The sequence below is a fragment of the Asterias rubens genome, chromosome 6 (genome assembly GCF_902459465.1).
Source record: "Asterias rubens chromosome 6, eAstRub1.3, whole genome shotgun sequence".
NCBI classification, from domain to species: Eukaryota; Metazoa; Echinodermata; class Asteroidea; order Forcipulatida; family Asteriidae; genus Asterias; species Asterias rubens.
In genome coordinates, this window is record NC_047067.1 from 5,488,839 (window position 1) to 5,511,467 (window position 22,629).

Genomic DNA, 22,629 nt, shown 5'->3' on the forward strand with positions numbered 1-22,629 from the left:
GTCGGGTTTCTCAGAGCCAAAACTTCTTCCCACCCATTAATAAGAAAGTGTAGAATTTGGCGGCAATGCCAGCTGAAAATGCTTTATTTATTTTAAATATATGTTTAAGACGGAATATAACTCTGATCGAATAGCCAGTCGAATTATTTACAAGAAATCTCATATTTATTTGCCCTTAGTCACTTATGATTGTTTGTTTGTTTATTTATTTTGTCTTAAATGAAATCAAAAATCCTTCTCACGATGTAGCCGTATTCGTGTTTTAGCGGGACACCTGACCCAAAATGTAATTGTTTTATTTGCAATCTAAGTCAGAGCTAGGGTTTAATTGGGGCTACATTAAGGGTTTGTCAACATCATAACAGTGGTAGTGTTAAATGAAGGTCACGTTCAAAAGTTAATATCTGTTATCTCGTTTGCACTCACATAACGCAGGTCAAATATTGTTGTATCCGTCCAGTGTGTTAAAGGCAGTGGACACTATTGGTAATTAGGCCTACTCAAAATAATTATTAGCATAAAACCTTACTTGGTAATGAGTAACGGGGAGAGGTTGATAGTATAAAACGTTGTGAGAAACGGCTCTCTCTGAATTAATGTAGTTTTCGAGAAAGAATTAATTTCCAAAGAATTTCATTTCGAGACCTCAGAATTAGATTTTGAGGTCTCGAAATCAAGCATCTGAAAGCACACAACTTCGTGTGACAAGGGTGTTTTTTCTTTCATTGTTATCTCGCAACTTCGACGACCAATTGAGCTCAAATTTTCGCAGGGTTGTTATTTTATGCATATGTCGAGATACACCAAGTGAGAAGACTGGTGGGTCCAGTGTCTTTAAGTTATGTTTGGCTTAGTGATATATCTTTTTACATACTGTGAGACTCCTTTGTGGTAATTTGCCATCTTTTAGTATGCTTATTAATTTTTTTTTATTATATATATATTTTTTTAGAATGGTTCATCTCGTACTAAGCTGCACTGCACTTGTCAATTAAAATAAACAGCACAAAAAACGGCACGGTACATTATACAACAATCCATCAGTGTTTGAAAAGATGGATGACAATTGAAGATCACAGTCCACTGATATATTATATTCAACGAATCAATCCAATTATAATTTATGTGAGTTCAAAACATAACATTTGTTTATTCAGATAATGGTACCATTAGTTAAGGATGCATGTACCCCGCCAGACAAATTAAGTTACAACTAAACAACAATAGTCACAAATGCAATTACAGAATGTTCTACCTTAAGGCAGTGCAAGTAAAATGCGCCATAATTAACGTTGCTTTAAAAAAGCTACACACGGCATGCCTCTATTCTACCCCAACGTTTACAAAGGACCCTGTCTACACCGTCGACTCCGATTGTATTAATTTATTTTAGTAATTACATATCTCGATGTGACGGCAAATTTATGGCTGTTCATCTATTTTGAGAGGTAAATTTATAGCATGAATACGAGAAGTAGAGGTATGGACCTTAACTGTAAAGTCGCAGTAAATAGCGCCAGAGAGTGAAGTACCTAAAGGCAATGCTGTACGATCAATTCCATGTCCTTAATTACTAAGTCAATACCCGTTAGAAAACTAGCAAGAGACGACAGCGTGCTTGATATTCGGCGGCTATTTTACCTGTTTGGCTTTGTTGTGTCATCCATGGTTTGTTTTAGTTTGTAAATGAAATGGATGACTTTTACATTGTTGGTTTTGCTGGTTGCTTATTGTTTGCTTTGAGAATGTTGATTATTTGCTTTGAGGGTGTTAAAGTTATACATTTTAGTAAATGTAGTGTGTAGTTTAAAAATCTGTGGCAGCAGCACTAAATGCAAGGCAGATATCACAGTGATATAACGTCAACCGAAACCATAAGCTGATGACAAAAATAAAACATCTGAACAAAATAATATTGTTGGTAGATGAACTAATCAATTATGAAAGTTGTTTTACAGAATCAAGAAGAGTGTATCCCTTTGAGCTATCCACAGTAGCACATTGACATATTAAGTAGTTGGTGAGAAGTGTCCGTTCACTTCATAAACATTCAACAAATTCGTGGAAATTGACTGAAAGCTGCTATAATTTAAAGCAGCAGATTTTTCCTATATTCATTTCAGTATCGACCGCTCACGGCATTGAACTTTCAATTTCAGAGAAGTCGTGTGTGAAACAGCCGTAGGGTAGACACAGAGACTCGTTAAGTGAAAAAAAAAGGAGAGAGAGAGACACCGTTAGGTTTGATGGAAGTGTGGGGGGGGGATCTAGCGGGCATGACGGTCGTGGTCATACGGGGGTGAAATCCATATCGAACGGCCTGGTTCCGGTTGCCACTTGGTGCATCCGGTCCGAAAGGCTACGTTGACACTGATCACTTGTAATGTAGAAAAATGCATGCGCGCAGTTTGCGCCATCTTGAAATGGATTGTCAAATTCAAATTGAGAGGAAATCGGCGAGGAGGATGGCAAAATGCATTTCGTCTAAAAAGAAAATGGCGTTTGACACAATCACTTTAATTGTGGAAATTGCCGTACGCAGCTTGCGCAATCTTGGAGTGAATTTTAATTCAAACTGTAAAGAACTCGGCGAGGATGGGAACATTTCGTCAAAAAACAAAATGGTGTTTTACACCGATAAATTGTAATGTGGAAATTCATGCGTAGTTTGCGCAATCTTAGAATGGATGGTCAGTTCAAATTGAGAAGAAATCGGCGAGGAGGATTGCAAAGGCATTGCGTCCAGAAAAACAAAATGGCGTTTAGTGACGTCATTGAAATGCACATAGTCTTAAGTTGCTGATAACGTGCACATTATTTTTTTTTACAATATCCAATTTGACAGGGGATGCAAACAATTATGTTGAGTAGCCTGCAACAACAGAAAATGTAATATACACAACACAGGTTCGTGTCGGGTCTCGTCCGGTAATTTATGATTCCGTCCGGGCACAGGAGCCGTTGAAGAGCCCGTCGTGGGGAAAGTTTCTTTCGTCAACCGCAGTGCACTCCCGCCGTCGCTCGCAACCCGAGCTGATTTCGGAGAATGAGTGGCCGGGATGGCTTACAAGATCACATAACACATTTGGCTAATTAGAACCGAGGTTTTCTTTGAAAGAATATATCATCTTTTTTTTCCTGTGCAGTGTGATTACTCAACATTATCATTTTCCCGGGGACTGGCTGGATGGAGGCTTTTAAGGGTCGTGCGTTCAGGCACCACCGGAACTGAACGTCTCATATACTAGGCCTATATTATTTTGAAAAGAAGATTAACTTGTTTTGTTTCAATCATAAAAGTTGCTGAAATTTACTCTTCAAGGCACTGGACACTATTGTAACTCAAACTAATTGTTAGCATAAAAAAATACCTGGTAACAAGCTATGTAGAGAGCTGTTGATAATATAAAACAATGTGAGAAACTGCTCCCTCTGAACGTAGTTTTTGATAAAGAGGTTATTTCACACTCAAATACCACAGACCGGAAGCTCGTTTTAGGCATCTGAAAGCACACAAATTTGTGAGACAAGGGTGTTTATTCTTTCATTATTCTCTTGCAACTTCGATGACCGATAATGAGTAAAAATTTTCACAGATTTGTTATTTTATGCATACATGTATTTTGGGATACACCAAGTGAGAATAGGCCTACTGTTTTTTGACAATTGCCGAAGCTGTCGTGCTCGTATACGTAATATTGATCTTAATCTGTATTTTCTTGACAATCGGACTTAATCTCTGACACATTCTGAGTTGTTTCCTGACAGGCATGGTTCTAATGGACTGCTTCAATCATTCCAAAGAATAGAAGTTGACTAATGCTCATCCAAGTTAGAATTTTTTTTTTTTAAGATGAGCATTACTTCAGTTACAGAAACTGAGCGTATTGCCGCCAAAGTTTTTGACTTGTCGTTTTTGTTCATGTGGCGGCAATACACTTCCGTACAAAAGCACGCACCCATGTGATCATTGTTTAACCTCTATCACAACGACGTGATCTAGACTGGGACTAAAGACATGCAGAAAACTATCAAACGTATACTTTTTTCTAACACAAATCTCGTCACTCTTTTACCAGTGGAATCAGGTTTTCAAGCAGTTGTTTTACTTCTTTTCTTCTTTCAGTTGCCGTACCCAACATTGAAATGTAAAATCTGACGGTGCTTCCAAAATGCATGGAGGACACACGTGCCTCATTGGAGTGTTGATTTTAACCACTTGCCTGCGCTGGTCGCACGGCCAAGCAACCCAACCGTCCAAAGGTACGTTTGTAGGAGTATTCTTCAAAATATAATTAGCTGGCAAATAGTATTGGCCATTTTTTTATTTATTTTTTTATAGATATGGTGGACACCATGGGACAATTTCATAGAGCTGCTTATGCACAAAAAATGTTTAAGCACGGAAATAGCTCGCTTATTTTACACATGTTACTGATGGCCAAATATTCATGCCATATACATTGCTTGTGACTGGTATTTAGCTGTTGTTTACTTAGCCTAACAATTGAGTGGAGTCTTGGCCGGCAATCTGATTTTACTAAGCAAGGATTTTTCTCGCCAAAGCAAATTTTGTATGAAATTGGGCCCATATGAGTACGCTGTTTGGTTTGGGTGTATACAGACGGAAATACCCAATAGTATTGTGTCCATCATATCTCAAAATGGCGAACGTAATTAATTTGTTTCTTTCTTCAGTAGAAACAGCTGCTGTTGTTATCAATAGTCAGTGGTAAAAACCCAGGAATGCCACAGGTGCACCAACTAAACCATCGCCCATAGCAAACAGGGAATCAGTTTGGTTTAGTGGTGTCTTGCCTCACTTCAACTTCTGGGGCCCCGGTTCAAGTGCTACCGAGGGCGCTATGTGGATTGGGTTTTCAGTCCACCTATAGCTTGAGTAGGCCTTTATTAGTCATGTAGGGGAAACAAAGTAGAAATCACTCTCGTTTTCAGTGTTGGTTCTACATTTATAATTAAACAAATCTATTGCACAACAAGTTTACCTTGCACAATCATCTTGTGCTCTTCTCAACTATTTGTGCTGCTTGATTGAAAATTTTGTTTATATATTTAGTTGAAACTGCATCCTTTACTCCAACCTGCCTTCCTTAGTTATTTATTGATTGATAGCTAATTTAAAATGTTTTTATTCAGTCTTAAAAAATCAACTTATTTTGTTTACTTTTAAAAACCTTTTATTTCTTATGCACTTTGCCTGTGACTTCACTTCTGCACCATGATAGCTATATACAACAGAATAAGGGTTTCACCATACCATTGAGGAGTGGAGAATCGCCCCAGTCATTGCTTGTCATAATTCCCACAGTTTTATCCAATCAGTGGATTATCCACGGACTTAATCCAATAATCCTCTCTGAGATAATCTTGGTGTTTTTTTCTTCCCGTCAGATTATTGCGAATATGAAGGCCAAATTATACCGAATAGAGAGAAGATAGTGCTGGAGAAAGACCCTTGTGTGAGATGCCGATGTAGGGTAAGACCTTATATAATTTAAAGAGGTGTAAACTTACACTTCCTTGTGCTGTAGCGCCTAGGATACTTACAGGATACTCTTTCACTTTGTTTTCGAAAATCTCAGCATAAGTCTGAGATATTCTGGATAAAACCATGACCAGCACACACATGCACACCCATCCATTGACCACTTAACCCCCTACTCCCCTGGTGGTTATATATTTTTCTTATAAAAATAGAGTTTAAAAAAAAATGTTATTATAGCGCTTAACATGGGTCAGCTTGATATGTTTTATCTCCCAGCCTAACGAGAACATATCTAAGCTGATACCTAGCAAAATTTGTGCCTTTCTTAATACCTTAAAAGAATCAGTGTTGAAAACTTGTGGCTGTACACAGAATTAGGGTCTGTCGCATGCATTATAATATGTATTGCGCATTATTTTATCAAAATAAACCACAAGGGAAACTGACTGGGTAAATTTTGAAATGTTTTTTGGGGTTGAACAAAGAATTGACTAGAGTGGGATTCGAACCAACGCCCTCTGGTACGTTAATCCGGAGGTCGTTGGTTCGAATTCCACTCTAGTCAATTCTTTGTTCAACCCCAAAAAGCGCGATATTTTAATCGATTAGAAGCACTTTGTAACACAAAACGCATGACTAAAAATCTGCAATCTTTCCTACCACAAAAACAGATTAAACTGTTATGTTTTGTAGCTGTTTATTTATTGTGGCTGAATGTTTAATTGTTTATTTCTACAGGATGGGGAGCTGAAATGTCGAACCATGACTTGTCCACAACAACAATGCAAGGAACTTATCCACAAACCGGGCACATGCTGCCCTAAATGCATATGTAAGTATTACATACCCATGGGATTTAGCTGTACAATTTTTGCAAAGTCACATATAAACATGATCTCAACACTTGATCTTCCAAAACTTTTGTTTCCAAATATTTACACAAATAGATTCCTGTATGAGTTGAGGCAATTGTAGAAGCAAGTATTTCAATTATTTGTGTCCTCATTGCCTAAGAACAGGTACCAAAGAAAACAGTTAAAAGTAAACCATTTTCAGATTTATCATGTTTTAAATATAGGATAGTTTACAATAAAACAATGTATAAAACTTGTTTAAGAGTTTTTAAACACACTATCTCCTCCATTCATTCCAGCATCACGCACAAACAGACATAAAGCCAGCAATAAATTCAAAGATGTCGCAATGACGATGGGCCTTGATATCGTTACTGATGGCTTGACGGTCGTCACAGTTCGACTCCCACCACCCCCCATGATACCCCCTCCTCCCCCATCCATGCTCGCAGCAATGATTGCAAATAATACCGACTTATTGCCGATGTTTACCACAACGACGACGACGACGACTACGGTGGATTTACCTACTGAAGAACCAGCCACGATTATATCGCCAAGAACCACCAGGATGACCCGGGCACCACCGACGCCCCCACCCACACCACCACCACCATCACCGGTCACAAGAACAACAAAGGTTAGTATTGTTCTGACTGAGTTACTGTGCTTGTTTGTATGTTTGTCTTTTTGTCGAGTCAAGATCATCTCAACAAACAAACAGTAACTCAGTCAGTCACTAGAAATTTGATTTTTACTGATTGGAGTGTGGGCTTGAGACCCGATTGTGACACTTTTATCCTTGAGCAAGACACTTTACTATAAAAAACATGCTACCGATTGGTGTATAGGGCCTACCTTATCTCTTTTTCTACCTCCATGCTCAGATGGAACCCTCATCTTCCAATGAGGGTAGCTGGTTCCGAAGCAGGAAATCTAAAGTCATTGTCACATAAGGCAATTTATTAGCAACCAGTTCCAGGCAACATCTAAGAAGAAAAGTTTGGCATATAAATTTTCACCTATTTTTCTTGTGGATCAGAGGACAATGTTCGAAAAATGACTTGTGTCCTTTCTAAGGGGTCCAGTAGCATGCACTTCAGTTGGTTGCCTTCAAGATGCATGTAAAAGTTACCTTGTGTGACAAGGCCCTTATGGTTTTAAGTATCTTTGTCAAATAAACTATATAGGTTAGGATAACCCTTTACTTTGATTGAAGGCCTCATTGCCCAATGAGGGTAGCTGTTTCCCAACCAGGAATCCTGATTTGTCATAATGTTGGTGTGTTTGAAATCTTCATAAAAAAATTAAGATAAATAATTTATTTTGCATGTTTCATGTCAACTTGTTTATTTGCTTTGCTTTGCCAATGTATCAAAACCCCAATCTGTGCTTTTGTTTTTGATTCTGTTTGCATGCTGTCTTATTTTAAAGATTAAACCTACCCCAAAGCCCAGACCCACCAGGCGACCCCAAAAACCCACAGAACCGTGCATGAAAGGTGAACCAGGAACAAGTGGGGTCAAAGGTGAAACGGGTGCCCCTGGATCCCCAGGCATGCAGGTACATTTTTCTCTAAGGCTGTCATGTAAATTTATTTGCTCTTCTCGTGCATCTTCCTCCTCCTCATCATAATCTACATCAAGTCTCTCTCCATTCCTTGCTTGTTATACTTCTTCATGTTTCCCTCCCTCTTTTGATTGTCCTTCATGGTCAAACCCATCTCCGTTCTTTTTGGCCACACTCAGTGTCTTAATTTTGTACGCAATATGCAAACCCCATGTCCTCTTCACTTTCCTTATTATAAAGATGTGAATTTTTTTTCAAATCCTGAATTGATAACTTTTAACATTGAGATTTTACCCTTTTTTTAAGACACTGCAAGTTTTAATGGGTTAAGTATGGGTTAAGATTTCTTTTATTTGTGAAATTTTTTAAAAGCACACTTTTTTTCCAGACACAAGGCAAGAGGTCCACTTACCTAATAGCTCAGAAATACTCAAATTATATGTACAATCACAAAAGAAATTCCCTTGATTTTTTTTTTAAATCCCACTATCACTAGCTAAAGCCACTTACCAGATGAGATGAGGGCTACATGCCAATATAAAAAAGAGAGAAGATGCCTGTAGATATTAAACTTTAATAGATTGTAAGATGCTTGGAAAACAGGTATGGAGGTCCAAAGTGAGGCAGTAAAAGGTGAAGAGCCAGTAGATTACCTCACAATACTGACATTTAGAAAAGATACCAAAAAGGGACAAGAAGAGGCAAAATTATAGAGGATTTGAAGAATAACTTGAACTGATAAAAAGCAAATTCAAACAAACTTTGCTAACCCGTAGAATGTTCTTACTTGTTGGGGATACAAACAACTATCCCCACCACCAATGAATATTTGGTTTACAAGTATAGAAATTACACTAATATGTAGAAACAATTATTCTGTCAGAGTATTTTCCTAAACTTAATAGTGGAGGAAGCCAGTCAGTAACTGAACGATATACGTAATACATGCTTCTCCTTTTTGTTTGACTCACTAAAAACCAGCACTTCAAAACAGAATTTATAAAAACACATCTTATTCAAAACATAACCCAAGAAGAAGACAAAAAAATGAAATAAATAATTGAATTAATAAAGAGTAAAAAAAACAATTTAAAAAAGTTAAACAACAAGTAAATTAAACATTAATTACAAAATAAAAATGAACAGTAAAAATATTACAATACATACAAAGTAACAAAAAACATTAACAAATAACCAAATAAAATGACAGGTTAAATTTTATTTACCGAACAGCTCAGAAAAGTTCCAATATGTACAATTATTTTAAAATAAACCACTGATTTGTATTTTAATTCCTACTCTCGCAAGCTTAAGCCACTTGCCAGCCATGCCAACACTATTTGTAAAACCCTTAACGTGGCCACCACCCGAATCAGAAATTATAATAAGCACCACATATAAAAATTATCCTTGGAAATATTTTGGAGGCTTATGTATTTTGAAATTCAATTAGCGCTGGAGTGCAGTCGCAATCTGTTCAGCTGAAACACGCAGGTTATCCACGGATACAGATGGATGCCGATCAAACTTCTGACATTTGACCCTCGCTAGATTGAATTAATAAAAATTGTCTACAGTCAATCCCCTCCCCTCTTGGCATGTTGATAACACAATTATTATTATACGACCTACGACTATGATGGGGAACGAATGAAATTAGTGCCTGAATAATTTTGGAAAATTAATCTTTGGTTCAGTTCTTGAAGACAACTGGGATTAAGTCACTGCAAAAAGAATCAATGAAACTATTAAAAAACAGCAAAAAAAAGAGCAAAATTTCTCTGCATTTAAATTCAATACAAGTCTGTATAGTGATTGTCCCCCCCCCCGACTTTACAATGTATTTACAAGATTTGCTTTGATTTTAAAGAGTTGCCTCTTTAACTGTTCCTAACTCTTTGTTCCTTACCCTTCCTATATTATCATTGCTATCATATTTAACAAATTATTATTTTGATTGCATTAAATCTCAAACTAAATTGTTTGCTTTTTCATGATCCCCTGTCCCTGAATACAGCCCATTCAAACAGCATAAAATACAATCCCACACAACTAATATTTTTTGGGCTTAAGGAAACAAAATGTAGGTAAGCCCAATATAATTATGCTTACCAGAAGAAAGTTATTAGCTAAAGAACCATGTCACACATGTCATCAGTGACTGATACCCTGCTCATTTTAGCTTAGCAGAAATTTGTAAGCAATAATTTGTACTGAAGTTGCTCTGTGAAATTGTGGATGTATGTTTGGAGCTCTATCAAAAAAAAACAAAAAAAACACCTGCTGCAAGGTTTTAATGAATTTTTAATAATGTTGTATAATAGGATGGCTGGTTGTGTTTTAATTTTAGGGTCCGAATGGTACCCCGGGACCTACAGGGCCAACAGGATTGAAAGGAGACACAGGGGAACCAGGACCCCAGGTAAATCAAGTTTGTGTCAAGTACATAGATACTAAGTGACATATATTCTCATAAATTTACAATCTTTTCAAAAGATTTTCCAAAGTCTTACGTCAGACTTTGTCTTAATTAAGACAGACTTTGTGAGTCTTAAGTCAGACTCTATGAGTTAACTGTTAACTTAAAGGCACTGAACACGTTTGGTAATTGTCAAAGACCAGTGTTCTCACTTGGTGTATCCCATCATAAGCCTAAAATAACCAGCCTGTGAAAATTTGGGCTCAAACGGTCATCGAAGTTGCGAGAAAATGATGAAAGAAAAAACACCCTTGTTGGACGAATTTGTGTGCTTTCAGATAGGAATAAAAGACTTCTAGCTTGAAGTCTTTTATTATTTTAGTGAGAAATAACCAAACGTGTACCTTCCCTTTAATACTTTAATTGGTTAATCAAAGTCACTTGAAAACTGTATAAAAGTGTTGATTTAATTTAAGTTGCTGCTTTAAGAGTCTAGGCCTACATAAATATTACAGTAAAAAAATGGGTTCATTTTTACCTTCCCGGCTAAAAACTGGAGTAACCTTTCTGAAAGGGGACAATGTGTCAGAGGGCCAGACGAGTCCATGACTCAACAGACAACATCATCAGCATCATATAGCATCCCTTGACAACTCAGTCTCATCTCTAGTCTCAAGAGACAATTAAAAACCTGTACAAGATCATCTCTTTCCTTAATGCCAGACAGAGGGGAACTGGTTGAACTTAGTTGAAAACAACTGGGATATAGAGAGATGAGTAGTGGTGATGAAATAATGTAGCTGGAAGTTCACTAAGTGTCAGATTTGTAGAGCGATGACCACACTGTTCGACTCCGAAATTAATTTCCCGGTATACATCTAGAAAGCTTTTCCTAAGAGCTTTATTTTGACAAGTATAAAAGGTTTTTTTTGCACTAACTTAGCATGACCTTCATATTCTAAATCAGCAGAGCATTCATATACTTCATTTTGTCTTTATATTGTTTCAAGTCTTAGTATTAATTGACCTAGGGATCATACTATATCTTTATCATGCATTTTCACTGTATCATGCATTTGCGCATTATCATGGAGGTTTGCAAGCAATTAGTATAAGTTTTGAAGGGTATTAACTCCACTACAGGAGCGTTATAACTCCTCAGAATGTCACATCTATTTGTAACTTATTATTTATTCATTAACAATTATAGGACTGATACTTTGTTCTTGTAAGGACTAAGCAGTTTTTCATAATTAAAGGGCGTTTGTACTTTTTGTAGGAAAAAAAAAAACACAATGTCCACAGATCTACACTAAACTTACACAGTTTAAAGACAATGATAGTAGAAAGCTTCCCTGAAAATATTACGTGCTGAGGTGCTGTAGTTTTGGGGAAATGAGTAAAACAATGTCATGAAAATAATTTTGGTCTCATGAGACCAAAATTATTTTAAGCATTTACAAACGTATTTTAATGACATTGTTTTACTCATTTCTCAAAAACTGCAGCACCTCAGTAAGTAATATTTGAAGGGAAGCTTTCCACTATCATTATCTGCAAACCCTGTAGGTTTAATGTAAATCTATCAACATTTTGAAAAAATCCTTTAAGGGCACCTTAATGAAGGAAATGCAAATTAATTTTGTAACATTTAAAGGAACACGTTGTCTATAAAAAGCGTTTGAAACCGTTTGTTATGAAATGTATATGGTTAGAAAGATGTTTTAAGAGTAGAATATAATGATCCACACAAGTATTACTCAAAGTTGCACGGTTTTCTTTTTACGTCGCGAACTATCACGGTCGGCCATTTATGGGAGTCAAAATTTTGACTCCCTAAATGGCCGACCGTGTTATTGGACGAGGTAATAAGAAAACCACACAATTTCGAGGCATGTTTGTGTGGATCATTGTATTCTACTTTTACATCATCTTTCTAACCATATGCATTTTATAACAAAAACGGTCACAAAACGCATTTCAAAGACCAACTCGACCGATCCAAGGCAACGTGTTTCTTTAAAGGGCACAAAGGCAATGACCAGGGCCATGAAAGCAACTACCATCATTGTCTTCTAGAAGTATCAGGCCTGTATGTTGTTTGTAGGTTGATTCTAAACCTTGTTTGTTTTTCTTGTTTTTATCATCATCAGGGTCCAAAAGGTGACACAGGACCTAAGGGTGAACGGGGTCTTCCGGGCCCAAGAGGGCCAACTGGACCAAAAGTGAGTCTTTCAAATATGAGTTCTCTCCCATCCATATCCCAAAAAGGATAGGTGGGGGCGAAAGAAACAACAAATCCAAAACAACAGCACACAACACCTAGCATCCCCAAGTGTAGAACTTCAAAAAATGAAAAGGAATGTCAGCCTTAGTGTTATGGATAGCCATATGATATTAGCCTAGATACAAATTTCTACTTCTAGGTGAGGGGAAGCAATCATGGAGCATGTTTTCTTAGTACCTGTATTTAAATCAGAATAAACATCCAGTTCCACACAAGTGTTATTTACTGTCCTGAAATACAAAGTTAGTGATGAGATAGACACCTGGGCTCAATTTCATAGAGCTACTAAACCAGACAATTTTGCCTGAAACATTTTCTGCTTAGCAAAAATAAACAGGATATCATTTACAGATTATTCTTAATTCATGTGACATGGTAGTTTTGTCGGTAACCTTATTGTGGTAGGTATAATTTTGTTGTACTTAGCTGCATTTTGGGCTATAGGTAGCTCTATGAAATTAGGCCCTGGTAGTTATTGTTATTTTAACTTACAGGTGAGCCTTTGGGAAAGACTTTGCTTGGGTCTAAATGTTACGTCACTTTATGCATTTTGCTGTAGGTAGTTTTAGCATAGAAAAAGGACTGTGGTCCTTTCTCTGTGGTTTTAGTAAAAGTGAGCAGTTTGCAACAGCTAATTTTCCCTTCATTTTTCAATATTTATCTTTTGTTATAATTTACTATCTGTAGGGATCGTTTGGTATGCCTGGACCCAGAGGACATTCTGGAAAGAAAGGCCCTAAAGGAAATACTGGAAGGAAAGGAAGAAAGGTAAAATATATTTTACAGTTTTTGTTTTTAAAACCTGAAAAAACCCCACATGCAGTTCTAAAATCAACCAACATTTGTTACAGTTAGGAAAAGAACATAACAATGTTAATCCACTCTTGAGATGGAAGTATAGACCCCTTGTACACGAGCCCCAAACCACGCCCTCACTGAGGTCAATGAAGAATTTTCATTGGCCGAGAGTAGTGCGCAGCGCATACATGCCTGCAAGTTTCCATTGTTTGAACTCAGCGATGGTGACCGATGCAAGACTTCTTTTTATATTTTCTTTAACTCTGATATTCTTTCACCTGCTACTCACCAAGATTATGCTACCAGTTAGAATTTTCAGAACCGAGTAAAAACATTATATTTATACAGAGCTTAAAAGCACTGTATTCTCTGTACCTTCCCGAGTCCTCTGAGACAGATCCACCGGCAAATCTCCTCGGGTGGGATTCAAACCCGGGACCTTTGCACAGCGAGTTAAAATACTTATCAAGGATTAATTTTGTTACATTTTTTATATTTTTATTTAACTCTGATGTTTTTTCACTTGCTATATTCACTTTTAAGATGATGCTGCAATTTGTTTATCCCTTGAACAAAGTCAATAATTTTTGTATTAAGCACAGTACTTTCCCCAAGTTCTCTGAAAGAAATCCACAGGCAGTCCTATCAGGTGGGACCTTTGCATAGCAACTCAAAAATACAAAATTTTGTTCCCATTTTGATTCAGGGTGATCCAGGGGAGAGAGGTCCAGTGGGTCCAGAGGGAATCCAAGGACTTCCCGGCCACGTTGGCTTGCCCGGGCCAATGGGACCACCAGGAAACAGTAAGCAGTTAGTTACTCAATTAAAGATGCTATGTCAGATTTTTGGCCGATTTGACCCAACAATTTTGATTTAAAATTCAATAGGTATTTTAATGGGGGTCGAGAAAGTTACAAGCTTTCATTTGAGCCATTGCTCGAAAAAGTCCGCCAATTATTAGTAGCAGTGAAATAAAGTGCTCAAAATTAGTTTTTGTCGGGATCCCGACAATATATCACGTGACCAATTCTTATGTGTTTTATAAGAAACGTTTTAAATTTTTGTCATGGTTCCTGACCATTAAAAGTAAAAGTTAAACTGTTTTTCGTTAGAGCGCGTGATAATCTTTGAAATACAATTCACTCAAAAATATATATTTTTTAATGTTTGGGGCCAAAAATCTGACATATCATCTTTAATAAGAGCAGTGTCCTCTTTACATGAACTGGATACCTTTGGTAATTGTCCAAGAACAGTATTCTCACATGGTGTAGGCCTATCCCAACATAGCCTATGCATAAAAATAACAAAATCTGTGAAAATTTTGCTCAATTGGTCATTGAAGTTGCAAGGGAATAATGAAAGAAAAATCACCCTTGTTGCACAAATTTTGTGCTTCAGGTCCAAAAAAAGGTTTAGGCCTTCCTTCTTTCTCAGATTCAGATACTTTAAAATATTTGAATCTAAGAAAGACTGTTTTATACTACCAACAGCTCTCCGTTGCTTGTTAATACAAATTAAGTCTTAATGCTAACAATTATTTTGAGTAATTACCAATAGTGTCTGGTGCCTTTTTAACAAATACTTGATTTCCATTTAAATTGAATCTTATTGCTTTTACAAACTTTCTTGATGATTATTCAGATGCTGGAGGAGTTGAAGGGCCAAGGGGACCTGTTGGGCCGCCGGGTCTACCTGGGTTGCAGGGTCCTTCTGGTAAACTAGGTCCACAAGGGGTCAAAGGTGAAAAGGGAGACCCTGGTAACAAGGTCATGGAAGGGGTAAGTCATATTTAGACAGAAAGATCAGTTGTGTATATTTGGTACATTTTGCATTTTTTGTATATTCTGCATAGTTTTCCTTGTTTTGCATATTCTGTATATTATATCTTGAGTATTTTGTATACTATTTTGCATACTTTTGGGAATTCATTTTGCACATTTTGTATATTTTGCATTTTATGTACTAATTTTGAAAATTGTGCATAATGTGTATTTTCAAATATTGCATATTTTGTATTTTTGTATACTATGAATAGTTTTGCATTTGTATTGTGTATATGTTTTGTATTTCTTGCATTTTTGTTCATTAGGGCCTACTAAAGAAAAACTTTATTTACAAAATAATTTATTGAATCTAAGCAAAAACTTAACGAATCTATGCGAGTTGCAAGACACTTAGAAAGTTTGTTTATTAACCGTTCATTAATTCCAGTAAAAGATGTTTGACCCTCTTTCCCTTTTTCCCTCCATCCCCCCAGCAAATAGTCATTGTGCCCAATGAGATCGCTATGCAGACAATCCGTGCAGAAGCAGCCATCGTCTATCGGACAGATGTGAAAAAACTCTATTTCAGAGACACGGACGAGTGGAATTGTTTAATGGTCGAGGATAGCACAAAGGTCGTCACAGGTCCCCCTGGACCCCCAGGACCTCCTGGAGAAATGGGACCCACTGGTCCACAGGGACCAAAAGGGGAGACGGGGGACATGACGGAGCCGGATGATAAGGATGACAATAGTGTAAGGGTTAGGTTTCTTTGTATTGATATACTTTATACACGGTGTCATGGCCGATTGATTTAGCGCATCAAATTCAAGTTCTGGTGCAGGCCTGTATGCTTCGTTTTTGAAAGGGCAAGGGCACCAAGGCATTTTCTCCTTGGTAAAGGGCCCCTATGAGGACATTGAATATTTCTACTGGAGCATTTTAAGGGCACCAAGGCACTGACCAGTGGGCAAGGAGGCAATCACCTCCAATGCCTTCGTAAAGTGTCAAGCCTGCTGGTGGTTTAGTCATCGGGGTAAGGGTTCTAATCCCTGAAAAAAGCAGGTCAGGTTTGTTCTCAACATTTAAAACAAACCCTCTGCTCGTCTTCTTCTCCTAAAGATGAGCAGAGTACTGTTTGAAATGTTAAGATCAAACCAGCTCTTTTCAGAGCCAACACTTCCTCAAAGTTGATTCAATACATGGTTGTACCCGCAAGTTTACTGTTATTTCTAGTTTATTCTTAATATGCACATCATGCAAAGCAACTTATTTTCTTGTGGCACAGTGATTTTAGTCATTCGCCCCCTATGGCATTGACTTCATAAGAACATGCTGCATTCCACACAGCGAGTTTTAAACTAACCATCAGACTCATGCATTTCTACTCGTTTTGATTTTTCAGATTTGTGGAAATGCTATCTTAGAGGGGAAGGAAGAATGTGATGATGGAAACTTTATACACACAGACAGTTGCATCAGTAAGTGACTTTTCCCTTCTGCTGCTTTTTATTCAACAGTATCTTCTGGTATACAGTTTTTCTTTGTCGTTTCCTTCCTTCATTATACAGGTCAAGTCACTTCACCATGAGCATCCTCAGTTGGATATCTGCACATTATAGTGTGTCCTCATTATTATTTTTGTTTATGGTTCATATTTTATTGTGAACTTTGTAAATGCTTTATTGTACCTGTACATTGTCATTGCGACAGACGTCTTCGAACTACTACATTGTAGTTAACATCTATTATACATTGTAGTTGCATTGCTTTTTACTGTATTAAGCCCGGTTCATACTTCCTGCGAATGCGAATGCGAAGCGAATGTTGACGTCACAACAATCGCAAGGAATATTCGCAGCAGTTCAGCTCCGTTCACCTCACTTGCGAATATCGCTGCGAAAGGATAGTTGTGACGTCAAATTCACGTCAAATTCGCTTCGCATTCGCATTCGCAGGAAGTATGAACCGGGCTTTAGGGTGTTCTTTCACCTTTTTTGTCAATAAGGCTTTGATTTCTATTTTGCTTCTTTTTACTGGTGTACTTTTTCTTAAACTTTTGCTGTGTTTTTTTCTTATGACATTTTTACTGTTATGCGCCCTCGAACAGGCTGGTCCTGGAGAGAGCGCAGTATAAAGTCAATAAATGAGTATTATCATGGTAATTATATTCTTTTTAGACTGTATGAGATCATTCTGTGGAGACACCTACAGACAACAAGGAGTAGAAGAGTGCGATACGCTTGACTTCAACGGAAAAACATGCGATTCCTATTTTACAGAGTGAGTATCAATACCTCAAAACAAAAACCCATCCCATGCTAAAATCTGTTGGAATACTTACATACATTTAAGTTGATAGTTACTGCCTCCAAACTATTCACTTAAATTATAAAGAACAGAAATAATAGTTTATGTGGTTTTGTTTTATCTTATGGCATGATACACATTATTTTTGTTGTTGTATTAAACTTGTGCCAGAGGCTTTGATTGTGATCATGCCATCTTCCTTGTGTGATTGAATGATGTATACATTTTGTCTGCCAAGGTCCTTTGTCGAACCACAGCTTTGGCACTTGCTTAGACTCTGGCTTAAGCTCTGATCTTGGCTTAGGTTCTGTCAATTATTTTGTTAAATGTATGCTTTATGTCCAGGGCTTCAAACAGACAGACAGAGCCTAAACCAAACCCCAAGCTGAAGCTGTGATTTTAAGAAAAGAGCAAAATTTTGTTTCCCTTCCTCGCTCAGATGAATTTACAGGTTTTGTGTATAGAGCTAGGCCTTTTTATTTTCTATTTTGTGAGTGTTTGTTCATATTTAACACATTTGTTTTGCAATAGCCTACAGTATTTCTTTCTGTATCGACTACATTTTTCTTTCTTGTCTCTACTGTCTAACTTTAACTTCTCTTTTTTTTCATCTCAAAGCGCATAGAGATTTTTCTATGATTGTGATATGCGCTATACAAGAATGGTTCATTATTATTATTATATTGTACCTCCCTTGGTTCTGTTTGTGGATGTTCATTGTTCGTTATTACAAATTGACGTTTATATAAACCTGCAGGGTTGCTGAACAACTATTTATAATTTTAAGTTTTGAAGTTTGTTAATTTATATTTGTTTACTTTAATTTGTATTTTTCAGACTATTTTGAAGTATGAAACTATTCTATCAGGGCTGATAGGCTTAATTATTTGTATTGCTGACTTTTGGATGCTTTTTATCATTAAATAATATTATTAATATTTTAACGTTCTACTTGTAATGATGAAAATGATGCTCGGCAGGGATAAGCTGGAATTAGTGAAAACAAACCTTTCTTTCATACATTTTGACATTTGTGATCAAGAATAAGAAAAGAATAAGATAGTTAACCTTTAACTCTCAAGATTATCTCTTGACAGATACGAGACAATGGGCGTCTTGAGGTGTACAGACCGCTGCAGGATTGATACTGGTAACTGTAAAGTAGTCCGACGGAGAAGGCGACAGCTATCACCCTATCAAATCCCTCCGCCAGAAAAGTAAACCCCTCACAGCGATCATGGGGACAGCGACCATCAGAGGGTTGCAGGAATGGCTTAAGTTTTGATGACAAGTCGTTAGTCTGCCAGTGCTGCCTATCACAAGCGCCATGCAGTCCAAAACACACATCCTGCCGTTCATGCAACAGTCACAGTGTGATTATACAGTCATTCATGCAATGGTTGTAGGTAGCGCAGGCCAAGTGATTTACACACATTATTATTGGGATCGAGGATGGGTGTACCGTCCCCACAGTAGGAATGGTACATAGAAGCGACGGGCAGCGAGTAAGACCGCACAACAGTTACCGCCTTGGTTTCAAGACTAGAATGTTCGCCAAGTTTTGTCAACTCTACTTCTGAAATTGGGAGATAGAACATCCCGACTTGATTGGGATTGGGAGTGTGGAGAGCTGAACCTATGACGACTGTGAATGAGGTTTTAATGACGATTCTACTCAAATTTTGAGATCTGGATTGAAATCGTGTGTCAGCCTTTGAGCTCAGTCGGGGGAGTTGAGAGAACCTGAAGTCTTCTGGCGAGAGGAGATAAATATACCCTGATTGGGACTCCACTGTCCCGAAGGAGGGATATACGCATCTTTAGCCATTCACCTGAGCTGAAGAGGATACTTAAGTGCACCGATTAGGAGATATTTTAAAGATGAGGATTAGGCTATGATGGCTCTATTACACTCAAAGGGTCATTGTCTTTCCGACAAACGACCCATTTAGCTTGATCGCCTCACATTTAAAGAGTAACACGATCTCTCTTAATATTTTAATCAAAGATTTCTGGATGTATCTTTTTTCCTGAATAAATTCATTATCTTCACATATGTACCTCATTTAATATTCAACCTTAAAGAGAAATCTATAGCTGCTATAAAAAATATATGGATAATTTCACTCCAATTTCATTCTAGCTAGAATTTTGGCTTGGGCGCGTGGGTACTCCATGTTACTAGGCATTCTTCGCTTTACACAACTTTCACAGAAATTTGGCGGTTACCTGCAAGCGGAGAACAGTGATTGTAAGCGCAGAATTTGGGGATAAGCAGATCCATAAAATTGGGCCCTGATCACCTGAAGAATTTGAATTGTTCACTCACTCAATTACTGGCAACATCAGAAATTAAGGCCTGCTTTAAACCACTGCATATAAGGTTTCAGGCACACTGTACGCTTCGTTTTGGAAAGGGCAAGGGCACTAAGGCATTTTCTTCTTGGTAAAGGGCACCCTATGAGGAAATTGTAAAGTTCTACTGGAGCATTTCAAGGGCACCAAGGCAGTGACCAGGGGGCATGGAGGCAATTGTCTTTGTTGCCTCAGCGAAGTATCAGGCCTGAGCCTACATAAGTAAAATACTTCTATTTGGACAATGAATGTTTTATTTATGTTATTTAATTGTTTACTCCTATTTAACAGTATTAATTTGTTGTGTGGGACTCGTTAGAGATCTTGTGACAATCCACAATATTCAACTATGTATAGTTAGAATATCTTATAAAAAGTGATATATGTATTTGTGTTACAGATGGTGCTTTTTTAAATTAATAACTGAACAAAGGAAAACTGTAAATACAATATTTGGATTGTATTTGTATATTAAAAGTTATTACAAGGAATTTTTGAATCGGGTACAGGTAAAGTCTTATTCACAGTCAAAATGTCTAAAACAAAGGAGTATTCCTCAATTCAACATATATTAAAGGAAAAATAGAAATAGATGACAACTGGGTATTATTTCATTTCATACCACAACATTTGGCTTTTTCATTTAGCTATTAAAAAAAAATTAAAAATTGTTATCTGTGTATATACCTCAGTTATAACATTATATACTTGATCTTTCAAACATTGAATACTGGTATTTGCAAGTGTTTTTCTTTTAACTGTATCAAGCGCTCGATTGTTTACAAGTCTTTGAATTTTAGTCTAATGTGCAAAAACCAAGAGCGATTTCTAGTGCACCATGGTTTAATAAAGGTTGACCATTTTTACTCGAACCCAGGCTGGTCGACCATTGGTTGACTACTGTGGTCGACCATTTGGAACCATGTTCCATGCTAACATGTGTAAAGTGCAGAAGGGAACCAGAAAAGTTGGACGGCGACTGAAGTGTTGGTTGATTAGACTTCCAAACAGGTTGCTCGAGTGAGGGCATCACTGCGCATGTGTGTAGCCGGTCAATCACATGTTTCTAAATGGTTGACTAAATGTTCGCAGTCGAACTTGCTCCAAGTGGTTTGTCAACCAACCATGCAAGAAATTTATTAAAACTCCTGCCTGTGTGTCGCATAGTGTATTTACGTAAAACGATGGCATGGTTTGAAAAAGACAACATTATAATTGCTCGTTAAGATGACCGGTGTTACACTTGAAGCTTTGTACACTGTAAAAACGATGAGAATTTTTTTTTCCAGACAGTAGCTCAAGTAATGTTAACGTTAAAAAAACATTCCGATATAGTTATCAAAATATGAATATGAATTCTACATTGAATTGTGTTTGAAGTACTGACTATTCTAAATTAACAGTTTTTCCCACTACTTAGATCATGCTTACTTTAGAATTTGTTTTTTCAACATCAACTTCTAGATATTTGGCCATTTAATTTCTGACTTTCTCTGCAATCAATAGAATTATTTGTACATTTACAGTTTAATGGTAATTTTCTTGATCACAATGCTATGACATTTTACGTACCTATATTTGTACATTTATATACAAAGTAAGCTTGTACAGTGTGAATGTGATAAATATATTAACAATAATAACAATATTGAACAGTGAATATTATAAAAATGTTACCACTCTGAAGGCAAACAGAAAAGTTTCAGCCGATACTTGAATTTTTTGGAAAGACTCTTTTAAGTTCACAGTCCCATTGGACTTTTTCTTTCAGTGACTGGTTTTGGTGTAGTTCCACCTGGACTTATATTCTGCGAAGTTTGCATAGCATTTTACAGCATGGTCCCAGTAGGTTACTACGGCTGTGCGGAAGTGTTCTGCGACCTCTTTTGGTCCGTTAGTTTTACATCACGGTCGCGGTAAGTTGACAGGGAGGGTATTTTTACCATGCGTCCCCATTTGATTTAATGTGGTCATTCTACAGAAAATGTTGGGAATAAAAGTTGTAGTACTTTGATTGGTGAACAACCATACAAAAATCTGAATGAATGTGTATTGTACAATAGTTTGCTCATTCGAGGTTGCTACACAAAAGCTTGTTCTTGACTATTTGACACAGGAAGTCTCATTTAAAAGATAACTTGTGGCATAGGAAGTAATTGCACCAGACATTATTCAAAACTTACTCACAAATAGCTTAAAATAAAATGTGCTTGTTAAAAAAAACCAATAACAATTTGGCAATAACATTGATGTAATTGTACTTATGACAAATTGATGTTGTGAAAACCACTTTTTAAAGTATTTGATATATTCACATTGTATATATATATACATGTAATATTACCAATGTGAAATCAGTAATCAGCAGACTGTCATATTTCAAGTTTTGTAATGCAACTTTCCCTTTTGCGTAAAGGACGAAACCTTGACAAAAAACAAACCACTGCTTTTGCAACAGAGAAGTAGCAGTGGCTTTAAACTGATTCACTCATTTGAATCACAGAAGTCGGTCATCGTAATCACAATGTTCAGTGAAAATTTTCACATTTTAGTTAAAAGATTTGAAACAAGGGTCATGCATGTAAAAGAAAGTTCAACAAAATTTAACATAATCTTTCACACAGTGTGTGAAAATTTTCATTATTAATTTCACACAACAAAACTGTGTGAAAGTTTTTTTCACAGCTTCACAGAGTAGTGTATCGGACGCTTTGTTCAAAGTAATCAAAATGGGATGAAATCATTTGAAACTTTAAGGCCAGTGT

At 36.9% G+C, this 22,629-nt stretch overlaps 1 protein-coding gene across 6 annotated transcripts in view; it reads left to right on the forward strand.

The window, feature by feature from the left end:
* Positions 1 to 19,991, forward strand: part of LOC117291460 (acetylcholinesterase collagenic tail peptide-like) — a 44,840-nt gene extending 24,849 nt beyond the window's left edge. For 5 of the 6 annotated variants that reach the window (XM_033773168.1, XM_033773170.1, XM_033773172.1 and 2 more), the window contains 13 exons: positions 4,127 to 4,263; positions 5,413 to 5,498; positions 6,245 to 6,338; positions 6,660 to 7,000; positions 10,280 to 10,351; positions 12,502 to 12,573; positions 13,323 to 13,403; positions 14,140 to 14,236; positions 15,078 to 15,214; positions 15,694 to 15,954; positions 16,605 to 16,680; positions 17,380 to 17,482; positions 18,592 to 19,991. In XM_033773168.1, coding sequence (XP_033629059.1) covers positions 4,173 to 4,263; positions 5,413 to 5,498; positions 6,245 to 6,338; positions 6,660 to 7,000; positions 10,280 to 10,351; positions 12,502 to 12,573; positions 13,323 to 13,403; positions 14,140 to 14,236; positions 15,078 to 15,214; positions 15,694 to 15,954; positions 16,605 to 16,680; positions 17,380 to 17,482; positions 18,592 to 18,730 — 1,650 coding nt within the window. In that variant the 5' untranslated portion in view covers positions 4,127 to 4,172 and the 3' untranslated portion in view covers positions 18,731 to 19,991. The remainder of the gene's footprint in view (positions 1 to 4,126; positions 4,264 to 5,412; positions 5,499 to 6,244; positions 6,339 to 6,659; positions 7,001 to 10,279; positions 10,352 to 12,501; positions 12,574 to 13,322; positions 13,404 to 14,139; positions 14,237 to 15,077; positions 15,215 to 15,693; positions 15,955 to 16,604; positions 16,681 to 17,379; positions 17,483 to 18,591) is intronic. The other variant, XM_033773173.1, reaches the window with a different exon arrangement.
* The last annotated feature ends 2,638 nt before the right edge of the window (positions 19,992 to 22,629 follow it).